General features: G+C 42.3%; 2 protein-coding genes across 11 annotated transcripts in view; both read right to left on the reverse strand.

Moving 5' to 3' along the window:
- Window positions 1-2,415: 2,415 nt before the first annotated feature.
- Window positions 2,416-5,406, reverse strand: LOC135449611 (CD59 glycoprotein-like). The gene is made up of 3 exons (XM_064716786.1): window positions 5,016-5,406; window positions 4,100-4,216; window positions 2,416-3,522 (listed from the first exon to the last, which is right to left on the reverse strand). The coding sequence occupies exons 1-3, from the start codon at window positions 5,068-5,070 to the stop codon at window positions 3,320-3,322; spliced, it is 375 nt and encodes a 124-aa protein (XP_064572856.1). The 5' UTR covers window positions 5,071-5,406; the 3' UTR covers window positions 2,416-3,319.
- Window positions 5,407-6,003: 597 nt separating this feature from the next.
- Window positions 6,004-17,939, reverse strand: part of TACC2 (transforming acidic coiled-coil containing protein 2) — an 89,515-nt gene continuing 77,579 nt past the window's right edge. For all 10 annotated transcript variants that reach the window (XM_064717544.1, XM_064717540.1, XM_064717547.1 and 7 more), the window contains 6 exons: window positions 17,848-17,924; window positions 13,786-13,829; window positions 8,335-8,495; window positions 7,905-8,011; window positions 6,974-7,094; window positions 6,004-6,223 (listed from right to left, as the gene is read on the reverse strand). In XM_064717544.1, the coding sequence (XP_064573614.1) occupies window positions 6,158-6,223; window positions 6,974-7,094; window positions 7,905-8,011; window positions 8,335-8,495; window positions 13,786-13,829; window positions 17,848-17,924 (576 nt within the window). In that variant the 3' untranslated portion in view covers window positions 6,004-6,157. The remainder of the gene's footprint in view (window positions 6,224-6,973; window positions 7,095-7,904; window positions 8,012-8,334; window positions 8,496-13,785; window positions 13,830-17,847; window positions 17,925-17,939) is intronic.

The raw sequence follows: 17,939 nt of genomic DNA on the forward strand, positions 1-17,939 counted from the left end.
CTCACAATGAAATCTGCCACAGCTGGGCTTTCTTTGCACACAAAGACATGGTAACACAGGCTGCAAGGATGGTTCTTGTTTAATCCCTACTGCACAGAAATGCATGACTGAAATTTCACATGAGGAAAAAAAGGTTAAAAAATAAACTGTGGTTTGTGACAGCAAGATGTACTTGAAACTTCCATCAAATTGCACAGCCAGTATTGAGCTGATCTAGATTTTCAAGGCCACAAGAATTGCTTATTCCTCACCAAGAACAAGGGACAACTTGGTACCTTGTGCTCACTGTGGAAAAGCCAGGTGTGGAGGAACACTGACACAAATTAAATGGCAAATTCTCACTCTTACAGAGAGCTCAAGGCTCTCTGCTCAGCTGTGCCCTCCTGAGAAGTCCCAGAGGCTCTGGCTGCCCTTGACAAGACCAGGAAAATAAAGGAATGCTGTTTGTAGAGCCAAAAACAAGAGGATAGAAAGGAATAATGGAAGTTGTGATTTGGGGCTATAGGTACAACTGAGATTTTCTCTCACTTAGAAATGAATCTTTTTGGACATCCTTCCTGGAGGTGAGAGAGCAGAGTTACACTCAAATACACTTACCCAACTGAGCCATTACATAAATCCAGCTGATACAAGAGATGAAAAAGAAGTCCTGTCATTCTAAATTGCAGCAGAAAGCAATTCAGCATCAGATTCTCTGCTTCTGACATTAAGGAAGGGAGAAGGAGCCTGTGGCTGCAGCAGGAATTCACCTCAGAACTTTCTCTTGCACCTGTGACTGGGACTAGCTCTGCACAGACATGGCAACAAAACCATTAAAATGTTTTCTGCAATTTAATGGAGTTTAAAAAATATTCATCCTATTTTGTTTTTGTTTCTTTGTGCTTGTCTTCCTGTCAACGCTTATGCCAAAATCCATCACGAAACCGCTCTGAAAACACCAATCCACAAACGTGGTTCATCCCTCCTAGATATCCACATGCAGGCACACTTCAGGGTCATAATTGGGCAGGGAAAATGTATTTTTTTGCTGTAAAAAGCAAAGCAGGGCCTGTGAGGAGCTGGGAGGCAGGAGTGGATGGAGGCGGCGGGAGCTGCCTGAAGATCCCAGCCCTGGCTGCCGTCAGGAATGACAGATGGTGTTTGTCAAGAGGATAGAGATTTACCTTCTTATTTTACCGTGGAAATGCAGCAGCAAGAACACTACCAACATCCACTATTTTATCCAACAGATTTAAGAAATATATCCCACATTAAAAAAAAAAAAACAACAAAACAACAAAGCCCAACAGGATTCCTGCAGGAAAACAGAGCACCAGATGCAGCTGGAAATCCCAATTAAAAGAAGCAGTTGTGTTTACCAAGAGACAATGTCAGCCATTGCATGTAATTTATTTTCTCATTAAGGAAATGCACTGAGCACACACAGAGATTACATTCAATACAGATTTATCATTACAGAACCATAGGAAGATAAAGATACAATCAATACCTGCTTCCTGTAGCAGAAGAGATTGAAGGAACTGCTTCAAGCTGAGAATGAAATGAAAAATACTTACACCAATTTAAATGATTTTTTTATACAGATGAGACACTGGAGTCCAAATTAACATTCTCAGCCAAGATCTGCTGCATTGCTGCAATCTTTATATTTAACAGCTTTATCAGAGTGGTGCCTAGAGACTAAAAATAGACCAAGCTGCCTTGTCTGAGCCCACCTGAACAAACCCAGGAGAATCCAGGCAGTCTGAAGCCACATGAGATGATGGAAGGATCCACACTGGGGAAAGGGCACAGAAAAACAAGGAGACAGCTCAGCCCCTGAGACAGCTACAAGGCAGGCAGGGCTACACTCTGCAGGGAGGGCTCACTCATTGACCTTGCAGCAGCTCTAGAGTTTGCAACCTGAATAAAATTTTGGTCAATGTGAAGAATTCTACTACACACTGCCCAGAACTGATTTTTCAAAGAATTGTACTGAAAAAAAAAGTCACAACACAAAGCTAGGGGAAAAACTACTTTGCCACTTATTTTGTGAGTTCCATAAATTTGATGACCTAACCTTTTTCCTGCTAGGCAACTAAAACTAGAACTGGAAAGACCACCTCTACCTCAGCTACACCAGCTGGACTTTCAGCCAGTCCTGTGCATGTTGTGTGCCAGGGGTTGGACCAGATCATCACAGCTGGACATTAAAATCTACAAATTTCACTCATCTGCTTGCCTGGAGCTCTGAGTTTTGGATCAAAGGAGGTAGTGATGCACAATGCCTTCTACTGACCCCTTCTGGATCATTTACTTGGTAAAACTGCCGTGAATGGGTTTATTAAAAATACTGATTTAGTCCCTCTTTATGCCTCTAAAGACCTCCAAGTAATTTCATTCACTTTGCAAAATGAAAAGATCATAAACCACCTCAACTCCACCACATCACTGAAAGGGGTGACCTGTACAGATACATACACTCCTACTCTCAAAGGCTGCAGTTTAGGGCAGTGGAGAATTATTTACATAACTGAAACCTCAATAATTATAAACTCAAGTTATAATTTGCCTACAAGACAGGAATTAATCACTTGTTTTTAAGCCAGCAAGGGAGATAGATTGAGCCAATCTTTGGAAAGAGTACCAGTTCAAAAACAACTTCCAAACTCTTCTTGTTTCTTCTTCTTCTGATGCTGTGATAAAATTCTCGAAGGATCAGAAAAGACTGGAAGGTGTTTTTTCCAAGGAAATATGCACACAAACATAGAACCATTAAATGGTTTGGGTTGGAAGGGACCATAAAGACCATCCAGTTCCAGTCCCACTGCCAGGAACATATCATATACAACAGAATATGCCTCCATGCATTATTCTCTTAATCACCTTCTCTTACCGTTTGTATTAATACTAAATCATCTGTATTTCAAGTTTCCTTTTGTCCAGCACACCAATATGCTCTGAAAGATTAACCTGCTTGCTAGAATTTTCAGTCACTTTGTGCTTGAAAATTTTAGCTTGCTTTTGAATATCTGCCAACAGCAAAAAGCATTTGGCAGCCATTTGCCCTTGACCTTACTACCAGGTTACCTGCAGCCAAGATTTCTCCTTATCCAAATTGCAGGAAAATAAGCAGCAGGGCAGCATTCCTTACACAGAGATCAAGACCTATTTAGCAGATGAAACAATTTTTTTATCTAAACATCTGTCAGGTCTTCCTACAGCTTTTTGCCTAGTGAGATAAATGGTACATGGAGCAACGTGATTATCAAATACTATCACCCCTTGCTAAGAAGGCAGAGTTGTTGCTTCAGGATACTCTTTTTTTTCCTTTTCCCCCTCATGTCAGCTTCAGCAAGGGGAGCCAGAGCAGGGTGAGGATGAGGAGGGGGAGGCTGCAGGAGCTGGTGACCCTGGGAGCCAGGCTCCTGGCGTTGCAGTTGTTGGAGTAGCAGCAGTGGACGCTCACGCCGGGCGCCCGCGATCCGTCGCGCCTCGCCCGCTCGCAGAAGGACCTGAACGAGCAGGACTTCATGATGCCACCTGCAACAGAGCCACAGTGAGCCCACAGGGGCTGCCAATGGACCTGAACCAGCAGCACTTCATGGTGCCACCTGCAACAGAGCCACAGTGAGCCCACAGGGGCTGCAAACAGCCTCCTGCACCCCCAGCACCAGCCTGAGCATCCAGCACTGGGCCGGGTTGGGCCGCTCCTCACAGGAAAATGAACACGGCCACAACAAGGCAACGCACCAACAGCTCCCCCTTAAATAAGTAAATTTATCTTAGAGGCAACTGGTGCAGCTTAAATATCTTTGGATGTGCCCAAGTGCTCATTAGCTTCTCTTCCATCCTAATTTCCAGCTAAGCAAAAAGTGGGCAATACTTAAAATGCTTCTTCCCAGCTTTCCCACAGACTGGGTGCAGCTCATTGCGGCGCACCGACAAATCATTCCCTGTGGGATTTTGTGACAACAAAACCAGGACTGAGATTCATTAATGGGGTTTATTTTGAGAGGAAACATTTAATTTTGGTTTGTTCCTTAACTTACTCAGCACTCTTCTCTATTTCTTTCTTTTGTGACAAATGCAACAGGTCTGACACATTTGTGACACTTACTTGCTTGTCCTCTAATGACTGCACAGGCATCTGCATGGCCTGGGCACTGCTGACTTCCTTGTCTGTTGCAGTCATCATCACTAGAACCTACACAGGTGTAACACTGCAGTGCTTCACCTGGGTGGAGGGAGAAGAGACCATTTAGAACTTACAAGAAGTATTCAAAAATATCCATCTTTCTAGTATGTTTTCAAGCACGCATAAAATAATTCCAACAGAGCTTCGGTAAATCCAAAGAGTCTGTAAATCTTATCAATGTTTTTAGAAATGGGTCAAATATTGATAAAAATATTAATAAAAACATCAACAGCAGATTACTTAGTTGTTATAAGTAATCTGCATTTAAAATAATACAAAAAACATTTGATGTTCTGTAACTGCATCCATATCTTCTTGTAATGTTTTCAGAGGAGAGCCCAAATGTTTTTTCCCCCTCCTTCATGATCTTTGGTCCACAGTGCCATGAGAAAGCACATTGTATACACATAAAATCTCACAATGATCCAATTTTCCTCTTCTCCTGAAGTACCAATTCAGCTGGAAAGCACAGCAATGTATCTTGAGTTTTGCTCTTGTTTAAACACCACAACCACACCTCAATCCTTTCTTTTCCTTGCCTCAAATTACATGGCATTTTCAAAGGAAGGCAAGCATGAGTTATAAAGATATTTCAAACGCCACACTTGAAGTTGCAGAGCAGAAATCCCACCCTTGCTATCAGTGGGGACATTTGAATCTGTTAGCACACACATTTATCTTTACAGAGGTGCAGTTCTGTGCTGCCAACCACACACACAAAATAACCTGAAACCACCCAGCCCAGGAGAGGAGCCCAGAACAGCAAAGAGGCTCAGCCATGCCTGAGGCAGGGAATGCAAATGAAGTAAAAAAAGGAAAGAAAAAGGAGCTGACTTACTTTTGAGGACAAAAAGGGAGCTGACAAGAACCAGGCTGAAGACTGTCCACATCATGGAGATCCAAGAGATGCACCATTAGGCAAAGAAAGCAGTTTGTTTGCTATTAGAGCCTTAATGCTTCTCCTCCATCCCTAATCCTGCGCAGAGGATAACTTACAGGATAAAGAGGTGTTCAAGAGTGCTACTTATGGAGCTTATTCTGGCTGCACCTCTGATCACACCAACCTCAGCTCCACCAGCCCTGCAGGCAAATTCTGCCAGGAGCAGGAAATTATTCACCTTTCAGTGCCAGACATGCTTAAAAACCATCCTGTCACCACATGGCACAGCCTCTGACTCCTCCAACAGCCTCATTACATTTGCCCATGGGATTTGCTGGATCAGGGTCAGAGCATTAAATATTTTGGAGGATTAAGCCTATGCTTGAGACTTGAGTGGTCCAAATCCAACACATATATATATATATTTAGAGAGACATTAAGATATAGACCTAGATATGTGCACATAAGCAGCAGACTCTTGTGACCCACAAAGTGTTCCAAGCAGTGACCCATGAAGTGCTTTCTCTGGAGGAATTAATTCCCAAGAGCATCTGGTGCTGCAATAAGCAAGTGAAGGACACAAAAGAGAGACATACTTATCTTCAACTTTCAACGAAAAAATTTATTTACAATAGAGAATTTCATTTGTGACATGCATTTTCCTTCTTTTTTTTTTTTTTTTAGATTTTATTTTACAAATCAGCAAATGCAGATAAAGTTTACATTCCTTAAGGCAAGAGTCCCCATGCAAGTAATACGTGTTTATATTAAATCCAAAAGACATCCAACATGGGAACTCATGTACAAAGGGAAGGCTAGGATCAGCAATTTGTATTTTCTTAGAGAACTTGACAATCTCCCTGATACAGGAACTTTGAGATCAACTTGCTATGAATTATACTATGAAAATGCAAACAATAGCAAGAAATTCTGATAGTCATCTTAGTACTGCATACAATTAAATCAACTTTATTTAGAAAGAAAATACAGTAGTGCATACGAAAAAGTGAAAATATAACCTGTCCACATAAATGTATGGACATCAGTGTGCCAATGGTCATATTGCACTCAGTATCGAAGTCCAGAAATTTGGTTAAAAGTTAGCTTTTCCCCATTTTGGCAATCAGTTCATCACAAATCTTTGTTAATTCTTCTATCTCTTTATTCTGGAAAATAAAATATGAAGTATTAGGAAAAGGATTGCTGCGTTAGAGATGAGGAGGTTTGTTTTTTTTAATTTTAATGTTATCTAACTAGTGAGAAAGGTGTGGGAAAATTAACTTTTCTCCAATGCTGAGAACAGGAGATCTATACATACAGATATATCTGCATATATAGTACAACTAAGTGCTCATATTCATAGTACAGCTACATGCATTCAAACAAATGCTTCCTTTCTTCCAAATTCAGCTCCTCCAGTTTTAATAAATCAAATTTAGCAGCAAAGCAGACAGCCTCACAGCACTCATTCCCAGCACTCCACAATAATACAGAGTGGAAATTTGTTTCTAGGCTGCACTTTTCTATTTTTTTTTTCATTATTTTCACCCTGCCTTGCAGAGCTGCAAGCAAGGACGAGCTGTTCCATGCCAAAGCAAGCTCCCTTGGCTGAGCTAGAGATATAAATAGGCATTTCCTACAGACACTTTGGAATTAGCATTGGAATTACAGCTAGCACTAAAAAGGGAAACAGAACCTCAGAGAAAAACCTGAGAAGTGAAGCAAGCCAAGGCCTGGGCTGCAGAGGTGCACCCTGAGCTCTGCCCAAGGCTGAGCCAGCCCCAAACACTTGGGCTCAGATCAAACCTGGCTCCAGCTGCTGCTCACAGGGGTTCTGCCTTAAAATCTGGGGAGTGCTGCTGTCCCCAAAGCTGCAGGACAATCCTCAGGCAGAGCTTGGCTCCTGGTTTATTTACCTTTTGTTCCAGTGTTCTCTCCAAGGCATCCACTTTGAGCTGCTCCTTGCGAAGGCTGGCCTGGTACGCTGCCTGCTCCTGCTGGGCCTTGCCTCTCACTTGTGCAATTTCAGCATTGGCTCTGCAAAAATCACAGGGCTTGGTCACACCTGGGTCTCCACAGGAAAGGGCAGAGGGTGCCCCAGGGTGGACAGCACCTTTACAAATGGGGGGAGAGGGCAGGGCTGCCTTCTGCACATCCTGGGTATGTTGTGAGATTCGTCCCTGAACATTCCACAACTCCCTCTGTTGCTCAGCAGGGGCTGCAGAGCCTTTTCTTACTGTCTGTGTTGCTCCCTTTGTGCTTCTCTCAGATATCTCTGCTGAGGTCACAAATATGACTCAGGCAGAAGTGTTTTATGGCAGTTACCAAATATGATCTCCAGTTCAGGGCACTGTACTATGAGTCCTGAACATGATCCCTAGAAAGGCTTAAGTGGTCATTATGTGGAGATCTAGAAAGAAACTGGCTAATGGCTTCTTTCTTGATCCTCCCATGATAATACATTAACAAATATAAAGACATTAGCTAAATATAGAAATTTAAGGTGTTCTGTATGGTCAGGAGCTGGAATAAACACCAGCACATTGCAGAAATTCTCATTATTGCATTTCTTTCCACCTCTATCCCAGAGCAGCCTGTGATTTGCATATTGCAGGATCAGTTTGGGATGTGAGGTCCAGCCATGGGAATCCTTCTGCAGCATGAACTCCTGAAAAAATGTGTATAATCCATGCACCAGCCCTGGAAGTGCCCAGGGCCAGGTTGGACAGGGCTTGGAGCAACCTGGACCAGTGGAAGGTCCCTGCCCATGGCAGGGGGTGGAACAAGATGGTTTTAGGAAGGATCTCTTCTAACCCAAACCATTCTGTGAATCCATGACTCAATTACCTGTCCAGTTTCTCCTCAGCATGAATTTTGAGTGCCTGGTACCTCTGCTCCTCCTTCTTCACTCGTGACAAATATTCCTGCGCACATTTCTTCAACACTTCTTCATTCTTAAAAGAGAAGATGACATCAAATTTAAACCAAGAGGTTAAAATGCAGGACAGGGAGTCACACACACAGCTGTTTGAAGGGCTGCAGTCCAACACTGACACCCCCTGAAAGAGAATATTTCACAATGCAAGGAGTTTTACAATTTTTCTGTTTGCATTTGATAGCTGCCTGCAATCCTTCACCTGAAGATTATGGTTTGGCATGCAGAACATCAGAATCAGCTGGAAACACAAGTCCTGCCTTCTGTCCAGCAGCACAGCACATTCTGGTCCACAGAATCTGCTCAGCTCTGCTCTTTAAAGGAGATGTTAAGGTGACTCACCTTCCGAAACCCCTCCAGGACTTCCTTCATCTTCTCGTATCTCCTGAAAAGATCTGCCAGGGATTTCTCCACTGAGTTCAGATCGGCCAGAGCTTGCTCCTTCTCCACTATGAGCTGCTGAACAGTGTGGTGGGAGACAGATTTCTCTCTCTGTTCATCCTCTGAAAGAAGAGAGGAGTAGAGAAAAGAGAGGTTTTCAGAAGGGTAACAGGAGTTAAGTCCATTGAGTTCACTATCATCTACGGTTTCTACTATACTTTGCCCTATTTGTGTATTAGTAAATTTACAGGATCCAGAAAAGTCAGATTTATATAAAGACACAAGCCTGGTTTGGAAAACAGTTGCTAAATACAGTGATATTTAAATATTTTGATGTTGGGGGAAAATGTGAATGTATCTCTGTACTGATGATTTCTTCACTCTGAACTCGAAAAGGCAGGTGCTGGATTTCCCCTGAAGATGCACGAGCTGAAGGAAAGGACATTTATGCACATTCCTAGCACTGGCCACAAGTTATTTGCCACTGTTGATAAATGCCTGTCATCTCCTGGCACCTTCTAATCCTGCACAAACAAGGCACTTTGTTCAGGGCAATTCAATTCTTCCCTTGGAAAAGCAATGTTTTACCAGCTCTCAGGATTGCTGGAGCAAGTGGCAGAAAGGAAATCTAACATCAGACAGACTTCCTAAGTGTAAAAAAACTGCAAAAAACATCTGCCAAACTCCTTCTGTGTATAGCTAAATTTGAGCCAGGGGTGGTGGGAAGAACATAACAGGAATACAAATCCATATGGAGGAGGAATTTTCAAGAGAATTGACCTCATAATAAGCTGGGATATTCACATAACACTGGAAGAAAAGGTCTGGCATTGTCTTCCAAAATGCTGCATTTTTTCCTTCACATCCTAAACTATGATTCTTGTGCCCTTGTTTTAAGGGGTACTTTGCATGATACTGAAAGGAAAACCCACCCACAAAACACAACAGTTTTATATTACCATTTCCCTTGGTTTATGATAGAAACTAAGATAAGGTAAAAAGTTCTCCTGTGGAAAAAGCATGGGGCATTTCACAATGTACAACTTTTCATCTGGATCTTCATATTTGGAAACATAAAAACTAAACAAGTTCGTTGGTTTTATTTGAATAGAAGATTTCATCTGAATTATTTATAGTGCTGGTCAGCTCCAAAATGCCAAAGCTGATACTGTCAATTCCCAAGCTGAGATTTATCTCTTCCTCTTGCATATTCCATCCAAAAAAATACACATTTTTGTTGGCCTGACCAAGGCTAGAGCAAGTGCATCAGCTCCTGAGCTCCTCTGCTCACCCCTGACAGCACCTGGCTGGGGCAGAGCCTGACCTGAGCTTGTTTTGCTCTGTGTGATACAGAAGATGAAAAGAACCAGAGAAGTTCTCAGGACCTGCTTGTAACACCTTTATTTTACTGGTGAACAAACACCGTGGACATGGCAGAGAAGCCCAACTGTGTAATACAATATCACTTGGATATATTTAACATTTTATTAAAAAGAAACATTCTTTTCTATTTTGCTTTCTCAGAGACACTCTGTATTCCTCTCTAATGTCAAAATTAATGTGTTCTCAATTAAAACAAAAAAAAATATTGTTGTTTTTTGTTTATTTTTCTAAAGCTCAGAGGCTGTCTCCTTGTGTTCCAGCACTAGATTTGTTTAATTGTGCTGGAGATTACACCCTGCCTAGATAATTCCAAACCCTTTCCTGGCAGGATCCTGTTCTCTGGCAACACTTCTGTCACTGCTGCAACTCCATGGGCAAGAGATCCATGTGCATCCTCATCCAAAATATTTTAGTGTATTTAGTATCACATCCCTACTTTTTGTGAGACTGTGGTCTGAGGTATTTTAGCCACTTCCTTACTTGTTTCCAGGGGGGCAGGAAGTTAATAATTCATGTCACACTCCCTCACAACTACTGAGCTCCTCCTCTTCCTCCCAGCACATTGTGGGCTCTCCTCTCTCCTCAGCTGGATCAGCTCCTCCAACACTCAACCCCCAGCACCATTTAAACTCATGGAAACTGGGGCAAATGCTACAGAGTCACAGAATGGTTTGGGTTGGAAGATCCTTTAAAGATCATTTAATAATTTAATAATTTAATGTCCCTGCCATGGACAGAGACACCTCCCACTGCACCAGGCTGCTCCAAGCCCATCCAAGTGATGCTCCCAAACCAAAATGGTTAAATACAACAAAAGGCAGAAACTTGGCTGGAGGGAGACTAGAGTTTTATGTGATACTTTCATAAAATCACAGAATGGTTTGGGTTGGAAAGGACGTTCTATTTTCTAAGACTATGATTTAGTTTCAATAAAATGTGCTACGTCAAATCTTAGATAAGCGGCCACACATCCTTAATTCTAAATATGTTTACGAGGTTATGTGATCAAAATATTTGAATTAAATGACTTCCACATCTGCACCACAGCCTGCCCAGGGCTCACCAACAATCACAGCAGTATGCTCAGGACCAGCACTATCCAAATTGACAGAATCAGAGCAGCACCACGGCAGATCCGCTTTCAGGCTCAGCTCACTACTACTCACACGACTTAATGGGAATGCAGCAAACAGAGAACAAAAGCAAAAGAAACTAAAGATGCAAAATGCTGGTGTGAAAGTTGGTGAAAAGCTTTACTTACCAGGCTTGCCTGTTTTGTTTTTGCAAGCAAATAGCAAGAAGCAACGAAAACGGAAGCAAAATAGAAAAATCGGGAATTGTTAGGAAAGCAGCAAATAAGTAATGCAACAACCTGTAATGCACAAAGCATAACATCTGTTTGTTTTTCACAAGGAGAATCTCATCATCTATTCAAATGTAAAGTAATAAAAAAATCCTCATAATGTAAATCTCATAATGTAAAATCTCATAAATCTCATCATGTATTCAAATGTAAAAATAAGGATACATTTCTAACAGGGAAAAAAAGACCAACAAACCAACATTAGAAACTTGTCAGTGAAAAGGAACTGGGGTGGGGATTTTGGCTGTGAGCCAGGTGTGTGGAGGGTGCAGGAACACTGGGGTCACCCAGGCTCTGCTCCCTGGCTGTCAGAGCAAACAGCACCAAGCACAAAGCAGCAGCACAGCCTGAAAGCCTGGTCTGTCCTCTCCCCACTCCTCAGAGTAAACTAAAATGTGTTAGGAGTTGAGGCAAATGTAAGAAAAAAAAGGGGAAAAAAGATAAAAGCACGAGTGAAAAAATACACCAAGTGACAATAAACAGGGATCTCCACACTGGCAGCCTGCACAGTGTGGCATGAAGTAATCACAGCAGCTAAGCTGGGTAATTTTGGGTTCCATATATGTGAGACAGCAAATACTGAACCTTCCACAGCCCTTGGAATCAAAGGCAATTGCTGTTTGCAGTGCACATTTTTCAGTGCCTTTAGAAGCAAACATAGGCAGTCATATATTGTTAATATGGGACATTTTCAGTATTCATTATGCACACACCAGCCTGCAAAAAGCTCAGCAGGACCTATCAACCTCACTGAATATTCATCAAAGGGATTGGTGAAATTGGTTTATGTGCAGTGCCCTTCTAACAGGGCTGTATAAATAGTTCAGAAGGGTTAAATGATGAACAGAAACAGCACAGGCATTTCTTTTGTTCAGATGCATATTCTGCTTCAGCACTGAGGCATCACTAACAGGTCACTGAAGTACATGCAAATAACAAACACACATTTTCCTCCACATGTGGCATTCGGATGAGTGAATTCCTTTATCGGAAGGGACAGCAATTTACAAGAAATGGCATGACAAAGTGGGACAATTAGATCAAAAATTTACATTAAATGCAGGGAGAAGCCTCACATTTAACGTTTTACCATGCTGTAGGATTTGCATACTGCTCTAATTAACACAGAAAGGATGTTTTCTGTGTAGCTGTTGTTGGTTCAGTTCCTTTGCAAACGGACAGCAAATTCAATTACTTATAACCATAGCCCTTAAATACTCACCACAGAGAGGCTCTGATACTCTGAATCTGAAGTTTAAAGAGCTATTATATTACAGTCAGTGGCCCAATACTTACTGAACCTTCATTTCTTTGCAACAAGAGGAAATGGCAATGGTGGAATGCACCATGTACACCAAGGCCTCTGCCTCAGGATTCCTATTCTGTATCTTACTGTTGCACTGCAGTCTCAAAATTTACTATTTTTTTAAAATTTCTTTCTCAAAAACAGAATTCTAATTTATCTGTTGTTAACTGTATGCATAGCTTGGGGAAGAAAGGACAGGTCTTTGGTGTGTCTGTAGGACTGGCCAGGTTCAGGGTGGATGCCACACCAGGGTATGTTTACTGTAAACCAAAATGAAATAAGTTCTTTGCACACTCTGGTCACTCCTGCTTGAACATTTGCATGATGACAATGACACACACCATGTCAGAAAGCAGCACATTGGCTCAGTTGTGCATACAAAAGGCAATGGAGGCAAAACACCGGAGAGAATGAAGCCTGGCATATTATTAGTGTTTATTATTCATTATTATATGTATTTCATTAATTTATTAGTTATAGTTGTCATTACCATAAAATTTATTTGCAGGTGCATTTTACCCTTCACTTGAAATGAGGCTGAAATGCCTCCCAATGGCCAAGAAATCCAGGAAGGCAGCAAAAGCACCAGAATCTGGTGCTCTTCTGAGCACCTCTGGCCTTGGAGACCCCAAAATTCCACTCAGCCATTTGCCTTTCTGGGAAACTGCTGGAGCTGAAGCAGTGCAAGGCAGCCCAAGCCACTGGTGCTATAGCCAGACTAATAAAAAGAGCTTTAGAAATCTTAGAGGAGGCTTTAAAATCACATCCCAGGGGCCAGACCTCGTGTGCTGAGGAACCACATGAGCCCTGCAACCTTTGGGTTTGGAGAGCTACTGAGGGTAGAGGTTTTTATCTGTGAGACATGCTGTTAGCAAAGGTGTTTTTTAATTACTGAGAGGCAAAGCTTGTCACAATTTAGACTTGAAAGGAGACCCCTGTGTCAGTAAGTAACTGGGGGGGTGGATTGGGCACTGGAAGGTCCCAGCTGGGATTGGAGTTAATCTTGGTTTTGGTCTGATCAATGCACTTAGCACAGATAATCCCTGTTGCTGTGAAGAGCTAACTTTGGTATCTGCCTTTAAACAGCTGTGAGCTGATGCCTAAGGGGTTTTTAGGTCACTGAAAGTCTCTCCTGGAGAAACCCATGAATTTGAACCTGTTTCCTAGGGAAAGCCCTGAGCTCTCTGTGTTACCTGAACTGCCCGGGGGCTGCTGGCTGTGAGACGAGGCCCTGACTTTTCCTTTCCTGGTGTCCTCAGATGCATTCACAATTCCCTGCAGCATCAGCAGATGCAGCCAGCATCAAAATGAAGCCCACAGACTTCAACCAGGGAGCGCCTTTCACAGCAGGAACACCTACCTATCATCTGAGCAATCGTCTTCTCGTATTCCGAAACTATTTTTCTGTAGGAGGGGAAAACAAAAAAAAGACAAATTTTGGCAAACAACATCATTACTCATGCTTACTTAGCAAATAACACTATCATAAACTGAACTCTGGTGCTTTAAAGAGATACAGAATCCCATCATACTTTTGTATGTTCTTTATTACCCAAATAACAAAACTGAGAATTTTAACACTGTACCTGATTTTTAACTGTCCATGGAAATCAATAAAGGTGAGGGGAGGAAGAAGAGATTGCTTTGAAACAGATTCTGCTTTTTGAAACATCACCCATCGTGATTATAAACACTGCCCTAACTCAAGTATTACAAAGAGCCTGATGGTTCCATTACTTTCTCCCCTCTTCTCCAAATTTGTGTTGGTTTCTTTTTAATATAAACTTCAAGTAAACTTATAATTGGCAGCAAATAAACCTAACAGGAGTAGTGTTGGCTATCATCCAAATTGTATCTCATCTTCTAAATGAATGTTCTCATGATTAAATGATTCACTACCACTTAAAAGAACAAGATCAAAATATTCAACTATGTAGCACAAAATCCATCATGTCCCATTTCCCAAATCTGTTTTTGAAGCAGAGGTGGCAAAATTCTACTTTTAAGACCGTTTTATTCCGTATACTCATGGTAGGCTTTGAATTTCCTTCTTGAAAAGAGGTTAGCCAAAATAAGCAGATTAAATGTGATTTAGAAAGATGATCCATCCCTTCCCAGAGCCAAATAAAGCTAATGAAATGAGACTAGCTTGATCTGTGCTTTGATTCATGAGCCACGCAGGACCGTCTACAAAAAACAAAATTACCCCACACTTCATCAGAAGTGGATATTCCAAACAGCTCACTGGAGTTGGAATACACCTCTTTTGAAACTCACTTTCACTTGCTCCATTTTCAAAGCTCTGCTGCAGTTGGTGAGGTTACAGAAAGGATGTGGGAATAAAAGTCAGTAAGGAAAGGAGAAACTTGCAGAGTTCCTAAAAATCAACTGTAGTAACTCCAGAAGTGCCTCAAATCTGAATCACAGACAGAGCCCAGAGGCCTGAGAAGGTCACCTGGCCCTAAAGTCAGCAGCATCTCCCCTGCCCTGGTCCTGCAGAGCACTCAGAGAGCAGGGCTCTAACCCCAGCACTGGGATTTTTCCTTTCAACCATAAATAACACTTTGGAGGGCAAAGATAACAGCAAGGATTTTGCCCTAAAAGAAAGGGTTTGGTTTCATGTCCAAAGCAGATTACCTCAAAAGCCTGCTGTAAGCAAGGAGGATTTTAAAGCTTTGTCATGTCCTTGTGACACAAGGCACCTTTGGGAAGTTTTATCATCCAAGAAGGGGAAGCCAAGGACTCAGGGTACTCGGGGTAAGGAACACAACATTACAACACTGCAGCACTTCCCAGGGAAGGATTTGCTCCAGATTCATGTCAAAGGCCTCTTTCAGTCCAGCAGCCTAAACAATGGTCATTACAGCTGGGGAACCAAAGGATGCTGCCACATCATCCCTCTTTGGGAGGGCACATCTTAACCCCAGGCTGACACATTACTTAGGCCTAAATGTATTTGAGACACTCAGTCTGATCATTTGTAAGGCATAAAAACACCAGAATCTAAGGCTACAAAGGCTCTCAGAGGTCATCTGCCTGACTCCCCTTACAGAGTCATGATCAATCAGATCTCCAAAAAATCATAATTTAGTATTTCTTGCCTGCCTCTGGTTAGACTCTTGGATTATGGTACAGCCGCTGTGGTTCAGCTCTTTGATAGCTACTGCATTATTAAACCTCTCATTCTGCCTTCTGTTCTCTGGAGTGGAATTTCCTCCAAGTGATCTTTTCCTGGTAATTTAGATGAATTCAGGATGTTCCAGCTACACTATGCAGTACATGGGTACAGGAGCATTGCTTCTCCTTCTCTGGGAAGTGATGCTTTTGTGCCTGCAGCTCTAAATAATCCCTTCACTCCCTGCTTATCATTATGTCATATCTCATTGCTGCATCTCTAATTTACCACACATGGACTGCTTGAACATTTCAACTTCCAAGAGAAATCTTATCTTGGTGCACATATGTGTATTTATCATTTTGTGACAATATTAGCCAGATTTTTTTTCCCTTTCATCCACACGTTCCAGGCATGTGCCTGTGGGAAATCTGGCTTGGTTATTGTGGGGGGGGTTTTTGAAATCATATTTTCTGGAGGGTGGAGACACACACAAGCAAATTACTGTGTGGAAGATGAAGGTGCAGCTGCTCTGTGTCACCCCTGGCTCTCCTTCCATGAGGGAAAGGGCTGGCAGTGCCCACTGGCAGCCAGCAGACACAGAGCAGAGCAAGCATCACGCTCGAGTGTGAGCTGCACACTGAGACTTTCCTCACAATCCCTCCCTCTGCTCCCTCCTGGTTTGGCTCCCTGGGTCTGACTGCTCACAGCCACTCCGTTCTGTTGCTCCTCATTAAGCATTTCAGGGCTATGCCAGGGCTTTGTTCCCCATCCCAGCAGAGCACAAGGGAGGTGAGAGAACTCAGCTGGGCACTGGGAGGTGGCAAAAAAGAAATAAAGAGGCTGCCCTTGCCTTTTGCAGATGCTTCTCTTAAGATGCCTTGGCTCAGAGCCCCGTGCTGCTGCTACTCCAATCTGCCATGTGCAATTCCTGGCATCCATGCAAGCGTTTGTGGAGCTCTGCACTGCAGCTCCCTTCTACTCTCCCTCCCTAAGCACAGTTTTCCTGGATATAAGTGATTGATTATGTAGGTCATCACTAGATACAGAGTTTAGTTTTAAATCACTGAAACTCTGCATTTTGGGAAGAAGCTGGTCTAGAACAGAAAGGATTTTAAAGAAAATTGAGTCTCAGAAGTGATTTGTATGAATTATTACTTAAAGGAGGGATGCTAAAATAATGTGACAGTTTCCTTTTCTTTATGAGTTAAGAGGGGGGACCATTTTTTCTGGTTTTTGAAGGTAGAAAATAATAAGCTTTAAAGGCTCCATAAAGTATTTTATACACTCTCTTCTGCAATTGATGGCTTTCTCAGATTCAGATCAATGAGCAAGCCAAGCTCATTGTTTTGTCCTCCTTATGGTCCTACCAACTGAAAAAAAACAAAAGCAAAGCTGAAAGCTTGAAAGGTTTTTAACTGACTGAATGGAAGGCATCAGTTTCTTTGAGCAGCACTGCTCACATCATCCACTACAGGGATTTTGCTGTCATCCTTGCAAGTGGAGGACCTGGGCTGGAGAGGAGGATCAAACCACGTTCCAGTGTACAGATATTTAATGTAACAGAGGCAGGCTGGCACAGAAATAGAACACACACAACCAGAACAAACTGAAAAGCTCTGGGTCCTTCTGTCAGCTCTCAAAGGGAACAAGAGAGCAAAAGCCAAGAGAACTACTGCTTTACTAAAATCAACCTTAGTGTGTGCAGCAATTAAAAAATCATCTTAGTTCAAAGAAAAGGGTGTAGAATCTCCCTAAAAGCCAACATTGATAGTCCAGAGTGGTTCCTGTACAGGAAATGCTTTTCTACTGACACTGGTTTGATTTCTATTGTTGAACAACTTTACAATGATGTCCTGGAGGCAGCCTGTAACCTGCAAACCTGCACGTTCTTCCCTACATTCCTTCCTTTTTCCAAGCAGAACTAGAAGTGAATTTAATGTGCATTTAATATGCACCCTCCTGCCAGCTCTGCAGCAACTCATCCAGCCTGCAACAGGAACCTCACCATGCAATCCTAGTGAGAATTCACACACAGACCAGAGGAACTCCTTCCCTGGCATTAACCTGGAGTAAAACCTCCCTTATCTCAGTATTCTGAGGGTGTGAATGAGATCAGCAACACAGAAGTTTTCAGTGATTACCCTGAACAGTGGTGCCCCCCATACAGAGAAAAGACAAAGGATCAGTTCAGGATCAGTGCAAAGCCTTAAGTTAAAAATAAAGCTAAGCAAAACAACTGTATGAGCCTGGTACTCTGTTGTCAGGCTGAGATGAGGCTCTCTGACACAGTGATCAATAACCCACCTCATTTCCATCACTTCCCTTCTGCTTTCTTCATATTTCTCTTTCCACTCAGATACTTCCCTTTCCTTGGCCACAATCTGAAACAGAAAACA

Source organism: Zonotrichia leucophrys, chromosome 6 (assembly GCF_028769735.1).
Source record: "Zonotrichia leucophrys gambelii isolate GWCS_2022_RI chromosome 6, RI_Zleu_2.0, whole genome shotgun sequence".
Taxonomy (NCBI): domain Eukaryota; kingdom Metazoa; phylum Chordata; class Aves; order Passeriformes; family Passerellidae; genus Zonotrichia; species Zonotrichia leucophrys.

Bases quoted from the DNA above. Each gene is read 5' to 3' on its own strand.
- LOC135449611 (XM_064716786.1), bottom strand. From the start codon at position 5,070: ATGATGTGGACAGTCTTCAGCCTGGTTCTTGTCAGCTCCCTTTTTGTC. The intron at 4,217-5,015 runs GTAAGTCAGCTC...CCCTCCACCCAG, and splicing joins CTCCCTTTTTGTCCTCAAAA to GTGAAGCACTGCAGTGTTAC. The intron at 3,523-4,099 runs GTAAGTGTCACA...GCTCTGTTGCAG, and splicing joins AGTCATTAGAGGACAAGCAA to GTGGCATCATGAAGTCCTGC.